This window comes from Gorilla gorilla, chromosome 4, assembly GCF_029281585.2.
Source record: "Gorilla gorilla gorilla isolate KB3781 chromosome 4, NHGRI_mGorGor1-v2.1_pri, whole genome shotgun sequence".
Lineage (NCBI taxonomy): Eukaryota > Metazoa > Chordata > Mammalia > Primates > Hominidae > Gorilla > Gorilla gorilla.
Window position 1 is genome coordinate 11,203,323 of NC_073228.2, and position 16,366 is coordinate 11,219,688.

At 48.6% G+C, this 16,366-nt stretch overlaps 1 protein-coding gene across 6 annotated transcripts in view; it reads right to left on the bottom strand.

Moving 5' to 3' along the window:
- The window catches only part of RPTOR (regulatory associated protein of MTOR complex 1), a 422,339-nt gene that overhangs the window by 208,521 nt on the left and 197,452 nt on the right, over window positions 1-16,366 (bottom strand). For 5 of the 6 annotated variants that reach the window (XM_055389503.2, XM_063705761.1, XM_055389504.2 and 2 more), the window contains one exon: window positions 4,542-4,717. In XM_055389503.2, the coding sequence (XP_055245478.1) occupies window positions 4,542-4,717 (176 nt within the window). Of the gene's footprint in view, window positions 1-4,541; window positions 4,718-13,464; window positions 13,592-16,366 lie in introns of those variants that run through there. The other variant, XM_063705762.1, reaches the window with a different exon arrangement.

A 16,366-nucleotide genomic window follows, 5' to 3' on the forward strand; every position in this document is an offset into this window, starting at 1 on the left:
CCCCTGGGTGATTTTCTATCTTTCTGCCCTAATCTTTTACCAGCTCAAGACCGCACTGATATGATAATGGCCTAACGGTCACCAAGGTCTCCCTATCATCACTTGGATCCTCTTTCTAAAACATGGTTCTGATGAAGTCATTTTTCTACCCAAACACCTTCAGGGGCTCTCTTGTGCCAGAGTCCCAGGAGAAGTCAAGGTCCTCTGGGCAGCCTTCAAAGCACCCCACAATGGACTTGGACTTCAGCCCACTCTCTGAGCTCAACCGCACTCCTGGCGAAACCTTCCTCTCAGGTTCCACCTCCTCCAAGCAGCTTTCTCAAACCCTGTGGCCCTTAGCCATGGTTCTCTGTCCTCTGGGAACACAACAGCCCTTGGTGCCATAAGGTCACTTGGTCTTTGATCACACATTGCCTTGAAGGGTTCAGATTTTCATCTTGCATGAAGCACCCATTGAAATCATGAATTTTCAAGCCACATCTTATCTCCTCAACCAGAGGAGACATTTGTTGAGGGCAATATGCTTCTTAGGATCTCCTATAGTGGTTAGCATGGGTCTTATTACATACACAGTCGGGACTGAATAAATTAGTTTTTGGGCAATGAATGGATGAACTGCTGAGTCAGGTGGACCAATCTCTTCCTGGGGTAACGTGAAATGGGCACTCATAAGCCTCTTTGGACAGGGATCAGACATACAGTACAGAGAGTTAAAAAGAACACACATAAAGGTGAGAGGCTGCTGAAGCCCTACAATGTCCTGGAAGACTACAATGAGGGGCGCATAGGAGGCCGTGGGAAAGGACAGAGGTGGGAAACAGAAAAGCCAGGAGATGCAGAGAAGAGAAATAGAGGCCCCAAAAGACCGTCTCTTCAGCAGTCTTAAAAAGAAAAGATAAATGTTTCAGGTGATGGATATCCCAGTTACCCCAATTTGATCATTAATGCATCGTATACAGGTATCAAAATATTGCATGGACCCCCCAAATATGGACAACTATGATATATCAACTTACAGAATACAAAAAATTGTCATTTTAAATTACCCAGTCTGTTGTATTCTGTTATAGTAACCCAAAACAGATTAAGACAAACAAGAAAAAGTAATGTGAAAGGAGAAACAAGCAGAAATAGAGGTAGGCACACTGTAACGTGTGCCTCATAAACTGGTACGTGAAAAGAGATCTGCGTTCAGAAAGGACTTCGACATTACAGAGCAAACAAACAAGGATGGAGAGCAGTTCAGCAACAACGTGGCGTCAGGGAAGGTGCCCTCAAGAGGGTCTTCCACCTCACTGGATGTGCTGGGGTCGGAGGTCTCCCATTAATTTCTGGTTGGCACAAGCCCTCTCAATTGGAGGGCTTCCAGCTTTCCCAATTTTGGGGATTGCATTTCTGAGATCTTCAGGTATTTTCAGCTCTGCCATATTCTTGTTCTCTCAACACGGGATGCCCCCAGTCTGCATACTGAGGCCTCTATTTCCCTTCTCTGCATCTCCTGGCTTTTCTGTTTCCCATCTCGACCCTTTCCCATGGCCTCCTGTGAGCCCCCACTGTAGTCTTCCAGGCCATTCATTTGGCTCCAGCAGTGTCTCTCCTGCTATGGGTCCTGTCTACTGTGTTCTTTATTTCAAACATTACAGTGCACCTACCCCTATTTCTGCTTTGTTCTTCTTTTATAGTACTTTTTCTTGTCTGTCTGTCTGTTTTGTGTTGCTATAACAGACTACGACAGACTGAGTAATTTATAACAAATTTTTTTTGTATTCTTTAAATTGATATATGATAGTTGTATGTATTTTGGGGCTCCATGTGATATTTTGATCCGTGCATATAATGCGTAATGATCAAATCAGGGTAACTGGGATCTATCCAACTCATACATCACCTCAAACATTTATCTTTTCAAGACTGTTTTTTCTACCTCTCAGTGCCTCTTTCAGCAACATGAAGCTAAACCGGGTACTATGAGTGCTCACCTAATTTTTGGTTCGTATGAAGGTGCTTTCTGTGTGTGCTGATAGTTGTTACATTGGTATCCTTGCTGCAGGAAGACTGGTGGAGGCTTCTATTCCACCATCTCACTCCACCTTCTATCTTTTGTGTTGGGGCCATTACAATTCTTCTCTCCAAGCTATTTTGAAATATCCAATAAATTATTTCTGTTAACCGTAATCTCCCTACTCTACTATGGAATACTATAACTTATTCCTCCTACTTAACTGTATTCTTCGGCTTTTCAAGCAGCTTCTCTTCATCTAAGTAAAGAAACTTCTTTCTTACAGTTCTGGAGACTGGGAGGTCCAAGGTCAAAGAGTGGCATCTGGCAAGGACCTTCTTGCTGTGCCATCCCATGGCGGAAGGTGGAAGGGCAAGATAACACAAGGGGCTGGGCTTGCTTTTATCACAACCTGCTCTCACAATAACTAACCTACCCCTGTGACAGTGACATTAACCTAAATGTGAGGGCAGAGCCCTCATGATGCAATCACCTCCCAACGCTGTTGCGTGGGGGATTAAGTTTCCAGCACATACATTTGGGGGAAGACATTCAAACTGTAGCATTGTTCTCACATCTTGTTACAGGTGTCTTCCTTTATTTCTTTGATTGTATGTATTACACTTGTTTTACAATAACCCTGGTTCAGCTTTCTCTCTGCGTAGTGGCTGTGCTACTCAGGTGTCTAGTTTTGCCAAGTGAGCTCTGCTCTGCTGGGTGCAGAGGACAGTGGCCCTTTCAGGCTGAGTCTGCATCAGCCAGGTAAGGTGGGGGTACTGGCTGGACAGCAGAGACACTGCAGATCCCTCTCTGCTGCCCCCTCCAGACAGCTCCTCTCCCCTCTTTTTTTGTTTCTTTTCTTTTTTTTTTTTTTTTTGAGACAGGGTCTTGCTCCGTCACCCAGGCTGGAGTACACTGGCACAATCTTGGCTCACTGCAACCTCTGCCTCCCAGGTTCGAGCAATTCTAGTACCTCAGCCTCCTAAGTGGCTTGGAATATAGGCATGTGCTACCACATCCAGCTAATTTTTTTGTATTTTTAGTAGAGACAGGGTTTCGCCATGTTGGCCAGGCTAGTCTCGAACTCCTGGCCTCAAGCAATCTGCCTGCCTCACCTTCCCAAAGCATTAGGGTTACAGGCATGAGCCACTGCACTTGCTATTTTTCTATTTTCTTTTTAGAGACAAGGTCTCCCTATGTTGCCCAGGCTGGTCTCAAAACTCCTGAGCTCAAGGGATCCTCCTGCCTCAGCCTCCTAAAGTGCTAGGATTACAGGTGTGAGCTACCACACCCAGCCCTCTTCCCTTCATCTCCAACTATTTTGGGGTGAGTAACACTAAAAGGAGGTCTCTCCCTGAGTGGAAAGCTGTAGCCCTCAAGTTTGGTGGGGAGGCCTAGGGACAGTTAATGTGAGCGCTGCGCTGCAGTCACCCCAACATTATGAACCCCCAGCCCTGGGGTCTGGGATCGATTTGGACTTGGCTGCAGAGGCAGAGCGGGAAGGCCAAGTTTTCCTCCCCCCTCAGGCTGCCCTGCCCCTCTGGCCCCTCCCAGGGTGTCCCTGGGGGCCCTTACTTTGCTGTGCTGTTAGCTCCCCGTGTCCGCCCAGGGCTGTGGGTGAGAAGGCAGGAGACTTGTCTAGAGTGTTAGGCCATCTTGACAGAAGCCTCAAGAGTGTCCTCGGCCGACAGCACGGTGTCTGCTGCACAGCTGCACCATTCGCACGGCACCTCAAGGGAGAGGTATTTATCTACTAGCCGGTAACAGCCACGACATATAAGCTTTTCAGCAAAACATAAAATGGGAAAGGAGATATTAAAGACTGGCAAGATGGTCTAGGGGAGAATATTGGATTTGGAGGCAGGAAACACACATATCCCACTGTGCGCTCTGCCGGGGATGCATCCCACTGTGCGCTCTGCCGGGGATGCATCCCACTGTGCGCTCTGCCGGGGATGCATCCCACTGTGCGCTCTGCCGGGGATGCATCCCACTGTGCGCTCTGCCGGGGATGCTGGGGCTGAAATGCGGCTTCTACCATCTTGGAATATCACACACATTTCTTCAGTTATGTTCCCGACGGCTATAACTTAAAAAGGATGGAGACAGAAAAATCATGGCTCTTTTTTCATTGCTAAAAATACATTGAAAGATTATGCTTCAACTCAAGCGAGGAATTAAATGACTTCCTTTTTCATAACAGCCTTTTCTTCCCCTGAAAGAAAGTCCAGTTTCCAGTATGACCTATCCTGGTACTAAGACGCCTCCGCAGTGAACAAAGTAAGGAGAGGGTGTTCTTGGAAATTGCAAAGCAGTGAGCTGCCCACGAACAGATCAGAAGGAAGAAGGGATCTTGAGCTCTCAAAGAGTAGAACCCAAGCCTCCACCTGGAATCCCGAATGACACAAAAAGAAGGCGGGGACACTCATGTCTGTCACGTGGGCTCCTGGGACCAGGTGAATGCCTGGGGCCCACATGGGTTGGGGTCCCTGCGGGAGAGCCCAGTTGAGTGGGTCCCAGGGGCACAGCAGGGGCCACTCACCAGCGCAGGGCGATCTTGATGGGGGTGGTGAGGCAGGAGGTGAACAGGTCAGCCGGGAGGTCGGGGATCATGGGCAGCAGCTCGGTGGCCTCGCAGGCTGCCAGCTGGATGCAGTTTTTCATCGACGGAGGCAAAGGCATCTGAGCAAGAGGGTGATTTGGGTTGATTGCAGCTACCTGAAGGGCAGAACATTCGGGAAAAGAGAGTGTGATTCAGCTGCTGGTCACAACCAAAGAGTAAGCTGGAGCTGTAACAAAGAAGGAAAGAATAAATCAACTCAGGCTGTGAGTTTTCACTGGAAAGTCCTCTGGAGAGAGGCGTCGCTGCTGAACTGTCTCCGGAGACAGACTGTAAGCCTGGAAACCTGGGCGTCTCATTCCCAAGGCCCTTCTGACGGCACAGCCTGGTTGTGTCTCTGTCAACTCTGTTTTCTTCCTGGTTTTCCTCTTTGCAGGACCCTACTTACCCTAGGATTGTATCACTGTCCACCAGGTCTTTCATGGTGTCTTACGGTTTGTTTTAAAAGTTCAATCTTTAATCTATCCTAACCTTATTTTGTTGTGTTTAATGACATGGGAAGACGTTCAGGTTATATGATGTGAACTCCATCACCAACACAAAGGCAAACCACAAAACGTGAGTTTGAGTGGGCTGACTAAAGCGACCCATCGAAAGAGACTGAAAAACAGACAGAGCGAGCACTCATCCCCGAGTGGGGGATTAGGGGGATTTTATCTCCTCCCATCTTCATCGGATTTCTCTAAATGTTCTACAAACAAATGTGCATTAATTTTGTAATCAGGGAGAAAGGTGAGGTGTTTTTTAAATTCAAAATTTAATCTCTCTTTAAAGTAGGGATAGTAATGCCGGTTGGTATTTATTTCAATGAGACTTTGGTCACGTAAAAGTATCATATGTGAAGCTGATATCACAGTGCCATTTTAGGAAGAAAGGCACTAAGTGAATTGTTGTTTACTACTAAAATGCACAGAAAATTTCACTTTTTACCAAATGAAATCTAACTGAAAGTGTAACTCTTCCTTCTTTTTAAATAATGCATTACATTCAAAGGTTTAAAAAATGACAGGACTGTCTGATACACGAGTTTGCTATACCCTGCCATGGATACCAGGTGGGTTCCTGTTTTACCAAAAAACCACAGCATTCAACAAAACACAGGATCCTTATACCACCAAGGACTAATTACTCTAGCACTGAGATTGTGATTCCTTTCCCTGGCTACCTATGTTGCCTGTATGTGGCCATTTCGGTAATCCACAAGAGGTTTTGCTGTCGTTTTCAGAAATAATAAAGTTCACAAGAATTCCTGGCATTTTGGCCAGTAAAATTTAATAAGTATAACACATGAGGGATTATGTACACACACTGCTCTGCCTGCTCCTGGAAATAATTGAGAAGAGCTAGAAAATATCAGAACCAGTTCCACCAAACAGAATGCTTTCAGCTGGGGGAGGCACAGCAGCCGCACACAAGCAATGCCTCCCTTCCGGGGATGCAGAGTCCTCAGACACTGTGGGCTGCATGCAGGGCCCACCTGCTGGAAGGGAGGCCCCATGGGCCCTGGGAGAGCTTGGCTTGCAAAGTCCCTCCTGCACTATCATCAAGGCTGGTCCTTTGTTGTGGGGAGAGGGGAGAGGGAAAAGGGTAGCAGAAAACAAAGGGACAGAAAGAGACAGGGAACAGACAAAACAAGAAGAACACACCACAGGCTGTGAGATGGAATCTGCATTGCCTTCTCTTCAGTTACCCTGAAATGTGATGCCTGGGCATGTCATGTAGATAGCTAAAGGAATGAAAACAGAAAACCCCAAAAATGCCGATAATACCGGGCCACACAGCTTGCAGAACTCCTTCATTCACGCGTCTACAAATACCTATAATTCGGCTGTAACGGAAAGCATTCTGCTGTAGGGGCCAACCTCATCTGCCCATCTAGGCCGGGGACGTGGAACAACAAGGTACAGAACGAGGCTTCAGAACAAGAGCGCCACCTGCTAATGCGGGGTCGTGGACCAAGCGGTCAGCATGAGGGCCGGAGCATCGCATGACAGAGACTGGTTGTCCCAGATCCAGGGCCTGGACGCTGTTTGTGACTTACACAATTCCTAGGGCTTGTTTTGTGAATACCACAGGGACAAGATCACTTTTGTTTACTCAGACTGTGGCAGGCCTCCATGAAGAGGAGGCGCTATTGTAAATGAATATTGTAAGTGACGATGAATATGGGTGGGGGTGAGATGTGTCCAGAGTGCGTGGCTTTTAATCACCGAGGCCTGCGATGCGCTCCCTGGCTTGACGGGGAGAGAATGTGTCTGTCTGCATTTTTGCTCCTTCCTTCTCCTTACTTTTAGTCGCGTAGTTCTTAGTATTTCTCACGGCTCTTTCACATATACTATTTCATCTGCTTTTTACCATCCCCATGAGGTTTCAGCTCCATGTTAAAAGAGCTGTGACGACGAGGACACAGAGTCCCCAAAGATGACACGGACTGCCCTGCAGCTGGGCCAGCACATGCGGCCAGAGTGCCGGGCACTGCCCCTGATTTTAGGGCCGCTTTTGCCCCATTATCCCATCTGGGTCCTTCTGAATCTCCACCAAGCACCTACGACGCCAACACGAAAGCTGCCGAGCCCTCTCCAGACAGCACGCCCAGTGCTTTCGGAATGAAATACACACAGAGCTGTATTCACTCACAGCCACCCCGCACCACGGTGATGGTACAGAACGCGCTGTCATCTGACTCTGACAAACTTTGTTTTTAACATCTCAAATTTCTCAGCTGGAAGGTACGAGTGACTGCTAGTTTTATTAATAACCCATTCTACCACAGGAACATTAAACCCAGGGTACAAATCAAATTCTCATATCCTTAATAATAAATATAATTTAACCTTCTCAATAAAAACTGCAATTTCTTGAGGAATGAGGTTTTTTTAATGATGATAAATTACATGTAGCATAAAATTTGCCATGTTAACCGTTTCAAATGTACAGTTCGGTGACATTAGGGATATTTACATGCCGCGCAACAATCACCAAGAACCACCAAGGAGTGGGTTTTTTTAAACAAGAGGGAAGAGGGAAGGCAAAATCACGTTTAAAACCATTTCCTGGGCTCTGGGCTCCATAAGCTAAAATAGCATCGGCAATGCAACCTGCTGTACACAGAAAATTAGTTTCCAGGTCTGCTGTGACAGGCCCACTAAGCCAGATGATGGGTCCAGGAACGACGTGGACCTGCAGCTGTTCAGACCCGCGTCACAACAGGTGGATGGGATAGGTGGGAGCGGCCATGTGTGCCTGGTGCTGGGAGGGCACGGGAAGGCTATGAGGAAGTGCTGACTCCTGCGCTTGGTGGAAACGCACTCTCCCTGGCCTCCAGAAAGGGGCTGGGAGGGAGGCATCTGAGGCAGACCTCCATGGAGTGAAGCACACAGTCCTGAACTGTGGAAGGCACCATTTGCGATGTCTGTCTGGGACTGCTGGCAGACTTGTGTTATTTTAATCAGCACCACTACCACTGGCCACATAAGAATGGCTGGCAGAGGATTAAAAAGGAAACAACTTTAAGTGGGAGGAAATGGCCGTTTATGCAAAAACTAAGTTCAATATTCCTATTTTCCTTTTCAAAAGGACATGTATATAGCAGAAATATAGCAAAAAATATCAGTGTGGTTTACTAGTTTTAGGTTTTCTTTTTATATAACCAGGTGTGGTGGCTCACATCTGTAATACTAGCACTTTGGGAGGCTGAGGTGGGAGGATCACTTGAACCCAGGAGTTCAAGATCAGCCTGGGCAAGATGGAAAGACCCCATCAGTCCAAATTTTTTTTTTAATTAGCCGGGTGTGGTGGTGCATGCCTGTAGTCCTGGCTTCTCAAGAGGCTAAGGTGTGAGGATTGCTTGAGCTCTGGAGTTTGAGACCAGCCTGGGCAATATGGCAAGACCCCTGTCTCTACAAAAAAGTTGTTTAAAATCAGCCTGGTGTAGTGGTGCATGCCTGCAGTCCCAGCTACTCAGGAGGCCGAGGTGGGAGGATCCCTTGGGCTCAGGAGTTCAAGGTGGCAGTGAGCTGTGGTGGCACCACTGCACTCCAGCCTGGGTGACAGAGCAAAGCCATCTCTAAAAACAAACAAAAAAAGCCCCCAAAATGAAAAGCTTTTCTTTTTGTTAAGTTGCTCCTACGTTAAATTTACTTTCTAACCAGTGCTGAGAACTGAGCAGCAGGCCCTCCCGCCACAGCCTCCAAACACACACCGCAGCCCCTCCATCCACCCAACAGGTCCTCCCGCCACAGCCTCCAAACACACACCACAGTCCCTCCATCCACCCAACAGGTCCTCCCGCCACGGCCTCCAAACACACACCGCAGCCCCTCCATCCACCCAACAGGTCCTCCCGCCACGGCCTCTAAACACACACCGCAGCCCCTCCATCCACCCAACAGGTCCTCCCGCCACGGCCTCTAAACACACACCGCAGTCCCTCCATCCACCCAACAGGTCCTCCCGCCACGGCCTCTAAACACACACCGCAGTCCCTCCATCCACCCAACAGGTCCTCCCGCCACGGCCTCTAAACACACACCGCAGTCCCTCCATCCAACAGGTCCTCCCGCCACGGCCTCCAAACACACACCGCAGCCCCTCCATCCACCCAACAGGTCCTCCCGCCACGGCCTCCAAACACACACCGCAGCCCCTCCATCCACCCAACAGGTCCTCCCGCCACGGCCTCCAAACACACACCGCAGTTCCTCCATCCAACAGGTCCTCCCACCACAGCCTCTAAACACTGCAGTCCCTCCATCGCTGCCAACCATTTGTGCCAAGCTTCTGAAATCTAACACTTTTCATACCAACCCACCTTTCTTCCAAGTCAGCACTAGAACACAGGATGGCATGGGGCGGTGGGGCGAGTCTCCAGTGTACAGGAGCCACATGAGAACTCAGCAGGTTTGAAGGGGACTTCCTTAGGGACCAAGAAGTCTGTGTCTTGTCCGGTGGAGAGACAAAGCTCCCGTGGTCCAGACGCTGCTGGGTTTGCATCTGCCGTGCCTATCTCAGCCTGTACCCTGAGATGCACGGGCACTTGGCCCAATGCCTCCTGGAGCGCACTGGACACGGGAAGCATTCTGTGGTTGCCGAGGGAGTAGTCGGACAGGTAGATGTAGAAAGAGCTTTATACCAAATATGCCTACTAGAAACTTCATTTCCCGATTCAGTGTGATCATTGACAGAAACCCCACCTATTTAAGCCCCCCCAAAGTACGTTGATGTATAGACAAGAAGACATGCCCTCTGGCTGCAGAGGTTCCAACAGCAAGTGACAGGCAATGACAGTGCTCCACTCACCTGGTACCTGTCTGCCAGGCCCAGGAGGAAGCATGCTGAATTCCTTCTTTCCCACCACACTACTGGGTGCATGGACGAGTACACAGGAGAGCTCTTTGCTTTAGCGGTATTAGAACCAACAGGTTTTGTTTTGTTTTGTTTTGTTTTTGTTTTTGAGAGGGAGTCTTGCTTTGTCGCCTAGGCTGGCGTGCAGTGGCGCAATCTTGGCTCACTGCAACCTCCACCTCCAGGTTCAAGCGATTCACCTCCCTCAGCCTCCTGAGTAGCTGGGATCACAGGCGAGTGCCACCACACCCAGCGAATTTTTGTATTTTAGTAGAGACAGGGTTTCACTGTGTTGGCCAGGCTGGTCTCGAATTCCTGACCTCAAGTGAGCTGCCTGTCTCGGCCTCCCAAAGTTCTGGGGTTACAGGCCTGACCCACCGCACCCACCCAGAACCAATAGCATTTTTAAAAAACATCCTGACATTCAAGCCAAAGGGTTCTGCCAATGAACGTTCTTCAGGACTGCTAACCCAAGGAAAAAAAAAAAACTATTTCAACAGATGAGTTATTTCCTATACACTGTTTTGGTTTTGCATTTACCTAAGATATTGACCCCGTAATTGAAACTATCTTTCAGAAACAGGCCTGCTTGTAAGGCTGAGTACTTGTGATTGGCCAAGCTTGTGAACAGTGCCCAGGCCTAAAAGTGACCAATTCCAGCCCGGAGCCATGGTTTTCCCGAACAGCAAGCCCAAGGTGAACGTGTACCCAAAAGGGTTTCTCCTGGGGAGCCTAGGGACTCAAACACAAGACAGATTCTCATCTTTCAATGCTCTCCAGAGTCTTCTGGAGGATTTGGGAAGGATCCAGAAAAGTCTTGCGATGCGATACACAGCAACCGGATCCAAAAAAGACATCTGCTGCATTGTTCCCACGTGTGGGTAATGTGGAGTCAGTGCACGCACAGTTCATGAGGTAAGCGGGCAGCACACCCCAGGCCTGCCGTCCGCTCCCTGCAGAAAGCACCGCTGTGGGGGCGGTGGGGATCACCCGCAGAAAGCACCGCTGTGGGGGCGGTGGGGATCACCCGCAGAAAGCACTGCTGTGGGGGCGGTGGGGATCACCTGCACTGCACTTTTTTTTTTTTTTTTGAGATGGAGGTTTGCTCTTGTCACCCAGGCTGGAGGGCAATGGCACCATCGCAGCTCACTGCAACCTCCACCTCCTGGATTCAAGCAATTCTCCCGCCTCAGCCTCTCAAGTAGCTGGGATTACAGGTATGCGCCACCACGTCCGGATAATTTTATATTTTTAGTAGAGACTGGGTTTCACCAATGTTGGCCAGGCTGGTCTCAAACTCCCAACCTCAGGTGATCCACCCGCCTTGGCCTCCCAAAGTGTTGGGATTACAGGCGTGAGCCACCGCACCCGGCCTCACATTTTCTAAATAAAACGTCAGCACTGGGCTCCTTCTTTCCCTTCTCAAATACATATAAGAGGCATCTTTATAATGAGATATGGTACTAACAACTCCAGAGGAGTCTTTACCAAGTAATTTCTGAAAATAGCATCTCCTCGATAACACTTTTAGTTCTGCCTTAAAGTAACTTTTATTCTCAATTCAACAACACCTAATTACAATGGCCATGTTTGCAAAGTTCAAAGAAAGGCTGAGGCTGCTAAAGGAGTCAGTGTATTACTTATCCAACTCTATTAATAGTCAAAGATATTAATGTGGCATCTATCATGTGACACACAGTGTACCAAAAAGAGCAGATGCAAAGCAGAAATCATATTTTTAATATATTGTTGATAGAATTATGTATATCAAATATTAGATTTTAATTTAAAAAAAAAGTTGCGCCTATTGCTGGCAACTATCACATCCAGGCTGAGAGAGCAGAAGGAGCTCCTTCTGGTGGATGGAGACTTCCAAGGACGTGGAGAAGCCTCCAGCATGCCCTTCCAAGGCTAGCTAAAGCCCCTTCATAACAACGGTTTGTCACAGTTACCCCGAGTTCCCCCAAATGAAGCATTCATTATTTCAAAGCCATTTAGCTATTAACAACCCACAGCTTCTAAATGCTCTGTGATCATTCTACAACTCTGTGAAGATGGTCAATTAGAAATTACACAAATTTCTCTCACAGTCAACTAACGGAGATACTGGAAATTCTTCACCCTCTATATCAAAAAGTGATTTTTAGGGGGAAGACTTAGCTGACCAGTGGCAGGAGGGGGAGAAAGAGCTAACTCATGGCATATTCTTTGGGCAGTCTCTAGCAGAGGTGTCTAGTAGCCAGGACTGTGCTAGTAACCAAGGCTGTGCTAGTAACCAGGGCTGTGCTAGTAGCCAGGGCTGTGCTAGTAACCAGGGCTCTGCTAGAAGCCAGGGCTCTGCTAGTAACCAGGGCTGTGCTAGTACCCAGGGCTCTGCTAGTAGCCAGGGCTGTGCTAGTAACCAGGGCTGTGCTAGTAACCAGGACAGTGCTAGTAGCCAGGGCTGTGCTAGTAACCAGGACAGTGCTAGTAGCCAGGGCTCTGCTAGTAGCCAGGGCTGTGCTAGTAACCAGGACTGTGCTAGTAGCCAGGGCTGTACTAGTAGCCAGGGCTGTGCTAGTAGCCAGGACAGTGCTAGTAGCCAGGGCTGTGCTAGTAGCCAGGACAGTGCTAGTAGCCAGGGCTGTACTAGTAACCAGGGCTGTGCCAGTAACCAGGACGGTGCTCGTAACCAGGACAGTGCTAGTAGCCAGGGCTGTACTAGTAGCCAGGGCTGTGCTAGTAGCCAGGACTGTGCTCATAACCAGGACAGTGCTAGTAGCCAGGGCTCTGCTAGTAACCAGGACTGTGCTAGTAACCAGGACTGTGCTAGTAACCAGGACTGTGCTAGTAACCAAGGCTGTGCTAGTAGCCAGGGCTCTGCTAGTAACCAGGGCTGTGCTAGTAGCCAGGACAGTGCTAGTAGCCAGGGCTCTGCTAGTAACCAGAAGAGTGCTAGTAGCCAGGACAGTGCTAGTAGCCAGGGCTGTGCCAGTAGCCAGGGCTGTGCTAGTAACCAGGACAGTGCTAGTAACCAGGGCTGTGCTAGTAACCAGGGCTCTGCTAGTAATCAGGGCTGTGCTAGTAGCCAGGACAGTGCTAGTAACCAGGGCTGTGCTAGTAGCCAGGGCTCTGCTAGTAACCAGGGCTGTGCTAGTAGCCAGGACAGTGCTAGTAACCAGGGCTGTGCTAGTAACCAGGAGAGTGCTAGTAGCCAGGACAGTGCTAGTAGCCAGGGCTGTGCTCGTAGCCAGGACAGTGCTAGTAGCCAGGGCTGTGCCCTCAACCCTTGCTGCCGAGGGCAAAGTAACAAAGTGAGTTAATTAAAGTAGCATCTGGGTTTAAAGTACTACTTGGCTTTATGATTTGTTCCATGATTTCTAGCCCACGCAGGCACCTTTCCCAAGAACTGATGACCTCTTTGAGACCTCGCAATGCCCAGCACTCCGAACGCGTTGCTGGAGCTCCCTACACAAGTGGATCACGTGTTCTCCTGCCTCTGTCACTGACATGCCTTTCCTACCTGTCTTTATGCTGGCAACTTCTTACTTTCTACGGCTCAAGTTAGACATCTCCTTCAGGCCTCCCTCGGTCCTTGTGGCTTCTTCTCTGCATGGCGGAACCTGCAAGAGCGCCCTGCCCCCTGCCAGATGGGTGCCTTCACCCCCGGAAACATTTTGTTCATCATCAGCTGCTGTGTTTCTGCTTACTTCTCTAATGAACTGAGTCATAAGAGAGAGAGCCTTGGCTAATTTCAGGAGAGAGACGGGAAGACAGGAAGGGTTCCAATTCTGTTAACAAGGAGGAGAGGGAAAGCTGGAGACACTAGTAAGAGCTGAGCATAAAGTGGGTGTTATTCCCAGTGCGCAAAGACAATCTAATAAGGCCGGATCCAGACACATGTACTCACTCCACCTTCTAAAACAAACACCAATTAGAAAGGAACGTACGTGAAGCACTAGGAATGTGCTGCGGCATGGCACCAAAAGCTGTGTGTGTGTGTGTGTGTGTATAGGTGAGTGTGTAGATGTGCATGTATGAGCATGTGCCTGTGTGTATGTGTGCATGTGTGTATATGTCCATGTTTCTGTGTGCACGTGTGTATGTTTATGTATGTATAGGTGGGCATGTATATATGTGTATATAGGCGTGTGCATGTGTGTATGCACATGTATACATGTGCGTGTCTATATGTGCATGTGTGTGAGCACACATGCATGTGTATGTGTGTGGGTGTGTCTATGGTGTCTACGTGTGTCTCTGTCTATATGACTGTGTGTATGTGCATGTGTGTATATGTGTGGACATGTATGTATATGTGAGTGTATACGTGTGTGGCATCTATGCATGTCTATATGCATATATGTCTATGTGTGTGCATATATGTATGTAAATGTAGGTGAGTATACGTGTACATGTGTGCATGTGTTGTCTATGTGCATGTTTATGTGTACATGTCTGTATGTGCATGTGCTTATATACGTGTGTGTGTGTGTACCTGCTCCTCCTAAACTTGATTGTGCTGTGCGTCTGCATCCTTCCTCCAAACCTGGCCTCTGCACGCATGTGCTGCCATCCCCTTCTGGAATGACCACCGTCGATGCTCCGCCTCCAGCCAGCTCCTCCCCTTGTGTAATGGATCCTGTTCCCTTCACACCTACTTAAGGGCTGCCCTCAGGAGCTCTCTCTCCCTCCCACACATCAGCTTTTCCCTCTCTGCCAGGTTACTCCCATTAGCACAAACACATGCTCTCATAACGTCCATGTGAAGAAAACAAACCTCCCTCAGGAGCTTCCACATGGCATTGCCCACCCTCTCTTGAACAGTTTAGAATCACATGAGAGCCCACCACCCTGCGTTGACACTGCTTTTGTTAAATCCAGCAATGGCCCCGTGTGCACAAATACAACAGTCCATCCTCAGTCCTCCTCGTGTGAGCCGCTCAACAGCACAGCAATCAGCTAACTGTCCCTACTTCTAGAAGGCTTTCCTGAGGCTTTTCCTGACTTCCTGATGCCACGAGTGCCTGGTTACCCTCCAACTGCTCGGCTACTTCTCTGGTCTGGTCTGTCAGTGCCTCTCCTTTTCCCAGACTCTACACACACCACCGAACGCAGGCCTCGACTGGCCTCTCCTCTCCAGCCACACGAACCACATGGGGGCTCGTCACCATCCTGTGGCTTCAGCCATTGTCTGTTCTAGGATGACACCGACCACCTTCTGATGCATTCTCAGGAAAGTAGAGCCAGGGTTTGTCCACTTGTGTGCTGCTGTATGCCCTGTCACCCTTCCTAATTTACAGGAGATGCTGAACAAACATCTCTCTGATGGGACCCCACACCCCACATTGCCTGAGCAGAGCTCTTGTGTCCTGCACCCCAAGACCTCCATCCAGCCTCCAGCCTCCAGCCTCATGGTCCTCCTGGCTCGGGAGACAGCTGCTCCATTCCACCCAGGCCAAAACACTGGTGTTGCCTTTAACTCCTTTTGCTTACGTCCTCCATCTAATCCAGAGCGAATCACTCTTCCTTCACAACGAACCCCAGATGCAAACAATTGCCTTGCCAACATCTACCACCTTAGTCCAAGCACTGCCACTGCCTGCCATGGCCTCCTGCACTGCCCTCCACCTGGAGGGCCCCCACACCAGCACCACCCTCCACTCGGAAGGCCCCCACACTGCCAGGGAGGAGTGTTTTTACTCTGCTCATTAGCCAAGCCAGCAGGGGTCAGCTGAGTGCCCAGTGTGGGCCAAGCGCTATTCTAGAGTGCATGCCACTCTCCTGCTGGGTCACGGGGAGACCCTCAGTTTCACATCTTGAGAACCTTGCCAGACTATCTTCTGAAGCAGCCGTACCATTTTACATTCCCACCAGCAGTGTGCAAGGATTCCAATCTCTCCACATCCTCGTCAACACTTGTTATTACCCATCTGTTTTATTGCTGCCACCCTAGTGGTGTGAGGTAGCACCTCACTGTAGTTTTGATTTGCGTTTCCCTGATAACCAATGATGTCTTTTTCTTGTCTTATTGCACTGGCTAGAACTTCCAGTACTTCTGTTGAATAACAGTGATAAGAATGGATATCCTTGCCTTGCTTCCAATCTTAAGGGGGAAACATTCAGTCTTTTACCAGTAAGTAAAAGGACGGCTGTTAAGTTTTTACAGATTTTTAAAAAAATCAAATTGAAGTTCTTCTCTATTCTTAGTTCACTGAAAGTTTTTTGTTTGTTTGTTTTCTCTCGCATGAAAGAGTTTTCTGCATCAATTGGTAAGATCATATGATTTTTCATCTTTAGTCTGTTGGTATGAAGTACATTAATTAATTTTTAAACATTGAACTAGACTTCTACACCCGTAAAAAAACTCACTAAGTCACAGCGTATAATTCCTTTTATAAATTGCTAGAACTGATTTGCTATTA